This window comes from Barbus barbus (assembly GCF_936440315.1).
Source record: "Barbus barbus genome assembly, chromosome: 5".
Lineage (NCBI taxonomy): Eukaryota > Metazoa > Chordata > Actinopteri > Cypriniformes > Cyprinidae > Barbus > Barbus barbus.
This window is the reverse complement of record NC_136733.1, coordinates 4,202,079-4,205,478: the sequence shown is the minus strand read 5'-3', so window position 1 is coordinate 4,205,478 and position 3,400 is coordinate 4,202,079. Positions and strand designations below refer to the sequence as shown.

The 3,400-nt window shown below is 35.8% G+C and overlaps 1 protein-coding gene across 1 annotated transcript; it reads left to right on the top strand.

The window, feature by feature from the left end:
* The first annotated feature begins 1,348 nt into the window (after window positions 1–1,348).
* ier3 (immediate early response 3) lies at window positions 1,349–2,888 on the top strand. The gene has a single exon (XM_079416220.1). The coding sequence runs from the start codon at window positions 1,403–1,405 to the stop codon at window positions 2,033–2,035; it is 633 nt and encodes a 210-aa protein (XP_079272346.1). The 5' UTR covers window positions 1,349–1,402; the 3' UTR covers window positions 2,036–2,888.
* Window positions 2,889–3,400: the final 512 nt, after the last annotated feature.

Below are 3,400 nucleotides of genomic sequence, written 5' to 3'. Positions count from 1 at the left end.
TGCAAGTTTTCCTGAGGAAATACTAGACTAAACTACACTGTGGGTGCTTGACCGAAAACATTTTTCTCTCTCTCATCTAAGATAAGGCTTGGGAAATCTCAAGTTGTTGCGTGTAATCAGTAGCTACGTGGGAAACAAGACAACAGTGATAAAAAAAAACATAAATTAGGTGATGCAAGTTTAATGAAAAAGGCATTTGCCAAACTCTTAGTTTTATGTTCAGTTTAATTTATTGCCCCATAATCACATCAAAAATGTTACTGTAAAATTATGCCTCCATTTCAAGTCGTGGTGAAAATTCCTAGGAACACAGCAAATACTATACTATCTATTCAGGCACAGTGAGTATAGCTTTTCTGATGAGCATGTTTTCAAATTAAAACTGATTTTGATTTATTTACTTTATGCGGCCTAAAAGACAGAAATGTGTAGGCATAATTTTCCAAAAATGAAAGAAAAGGAAGTTATCTGAAAAGGTCTTGTTCCAAAAATATATTTTTTTGCCCTTGTACTGTATTTCAAAATAATTTTATTTAATTTTTTTTTTATGTATGTATGTATAGCATGTGTATTTATTTATATTGAAATATGTGTGAAATATATCCTCCAAAATCAGTGTGGCAACCAATGGGGGATGACATTATGTCATGTGATATATAGCCTAATTAATATATATAGTTTTCGACAGGGTTTAAATTTAGATACCACAAGTAGCCTATATCAAAATGCAATTTAAAAAAAAAGTGTATAAAAATAGTAAAAAATAATAGTATAAAAAATAAACGTTTATAAATAAATAAATATATATATATATATATATATATATATATATATATATATATATATATATATATATATATATATATATATAAAAATAAAGGTCAGCTAACTGAAACTCATAGGCTAGGCTAATTCGCATGAAAAATAATAAAATAAAAATACATGGGAGGGTTTGTTTTTTTTATCAATCAAGCAATAAGTAGCCTAGTCTAAGTACGTAAGTAGTCTAAGCAGGCTAGTAGCAAGTAAATACAAAAATAAATAAAAGTAGGCCTACTTAAAATCTAACGCAGTGTGATCCTATGGTTTTTTGTTTTAAAATTTGACAAATGAATATTTTTGCTTTTATCTAGGCCTAACCTTTTTTATTTTCTACTGAACTATCTGAAGTCAGGCATAGCTACTTATTGACTTTTGTTGAACTCATCTAGGCTATTAATGTAAAACGTTGGAATTTTTGGCTAAAATCATGTATTTTTCCGTCTCGCCCGAAGGTGTGGCTTTACTTATGGGCGTCTCTTAAAAGCAAATTATATAAACCTCACGCTGAAGTTACAGAAGTCACTTTGAGAAGCAGAGACACAGAGCACCTAACGCATACTAGAACTGACCTGAACTAGCAATGTATACCAGATCAGACAGCCTGGTCTTCTCGCTACCGACAAACGCGTTCTTCCAGCCGCAGTCGCAGTTTGATTTCAGAACGATGATGCCGCGCAACACCGAGCCGGAGATCTTCACCTTCGAGCGGATCCCGGAGCCGCAGCAGCCGGCGTTCCCTCACCGCGGAGCCGCTCACCGCCCGCGCAAGAGGAACACCCGCGTCATGTACCCCTCCAAAGTGCGCAAATATCTGCCGCCGGCCGAAAAGAGCCCCGCCAAGCGCTGGCTGCTCGTCCTGTGCCTGGTGGTCTTCATGCAGATCTACACGGAGGAAGGATCGGTCGAGACCACGCAGAGTGAAGGACCGACCTTCACCGATGCAACTTCGTGCAATGTTCTCCCCTTCCAGTCTGCTGAGGAGCAAGCCAGAGAAATGATGGGCAGCTGTTCTGAGGACTTCAGCCTTATGTCTCATCAGAAGCTCCAATCTAGCAGCGAGGAGAAGAAGGAGAGCTCCTGGTTTCTGAACACTACATGCCCGAGCTCAAGCTGGGAGGAGGACATCAAAACTTTCTACCAGCAGAGCAGGAGGAATGGATACGTGGTGGCCCTTCTCTACCCAGTGTACCATAGACTTGGCACAGAGAACTGAATGAACTCAGAATCAAGTTTGTGGACTAAACAAGTTCACTGAACCTTCTTGGAGGAGAAAAACAGGCTCCTGTGGCACCCAAGTCGTGCCTGTAGAACCCAGCTTGACTACACAGAACGGGACGAAGTGATAGAAAACACAAGCTGAGGAGACATCCGATGGACTTGAATGATGAAGAAACATTATAATGGAATGAAACTTGGCTCATTTAGATTCACTTGAAAATGTTTAACTTGAAGTGTAGCCTCACAAGCAGACCTGCTGTACGTCTAAACTCATGAGGATGTCACAATGACCATTTGTGTTGCTGAACGCTGCCGCTCGCAGCAATACTTGAATCTCACATTGAAGATTATTATCTGTGTGTTATATGAAGAAATATTTGTTTTAGCTATTTATTTAATGTTATTTATTTATTGTTATTTGCTTATTTATTTCCTATTGTCTTGTGAAAATAAACTGACATTTGCATTTACAATTCTTATTTACTTTTTCATTGTCTTGTAATATTATTAGAATGAGCTGTGGTCTCACAAACTTGGTTCAAAATACTTAGATTTCTCAGTGCCACGTCTAAAAGTACAATACTCGAACAAGAAATATGAAAAAATGTATATGATTTATTACATGTGTTGTGCATGTAAGAACACTTACGATGATATGGCTCTTTTTGTGGATTTGATTGAAATATTAGAACAGAAATACTTTGCTAATTAATCTTCAATTTTGAGTTTTTTGTCAAGAGTTTGAGATAATCATCATAATATTAACACTAGTAATAATAATTATGAGCATTATAAAGGTGAAAATGTGTGAGGTACAATAATGTTCATATAATGAATAAAGTTGCAATGATCATAATAATGTTATGTGTCCTTCTTCAAATGTTTCGCCATGAAGGTCTATTTAAAATGTGGCGAAATCTAAAAATACCCGTTCTAATTATTATTATTTAATTTGACTGAATCACTCTGGCTTCTTTCGGTTACACTAATAAATGTTATTTTAAAAGATCATGCCTAAATAACTAATTGAAGTAACAACTTGATATATTACTTTTTTAACCAAACCTCGCTGACACATTCTTAAAAAAAGACATAATGAGTGAGTTTTAAGGGAAAATACAGTCTAAAGCATCATACCTTAATTTGGAGATGGATATTACATACAAAATAAATAAGGGGAAAGACCAGATCATCAAAAGTCATTGAAAATAAAGTCAACAGATCAAAGATGAAACATTGTTTCATCTATTATTCTCCATAATCGATCTTTACGGCTTAGAAAAAGAGAAAAAATCAGTATTACTAGCTCTGCTGGGCATTTTTCACAAGTCCACGATCATCTCCACAGTTGTGAGCGTGT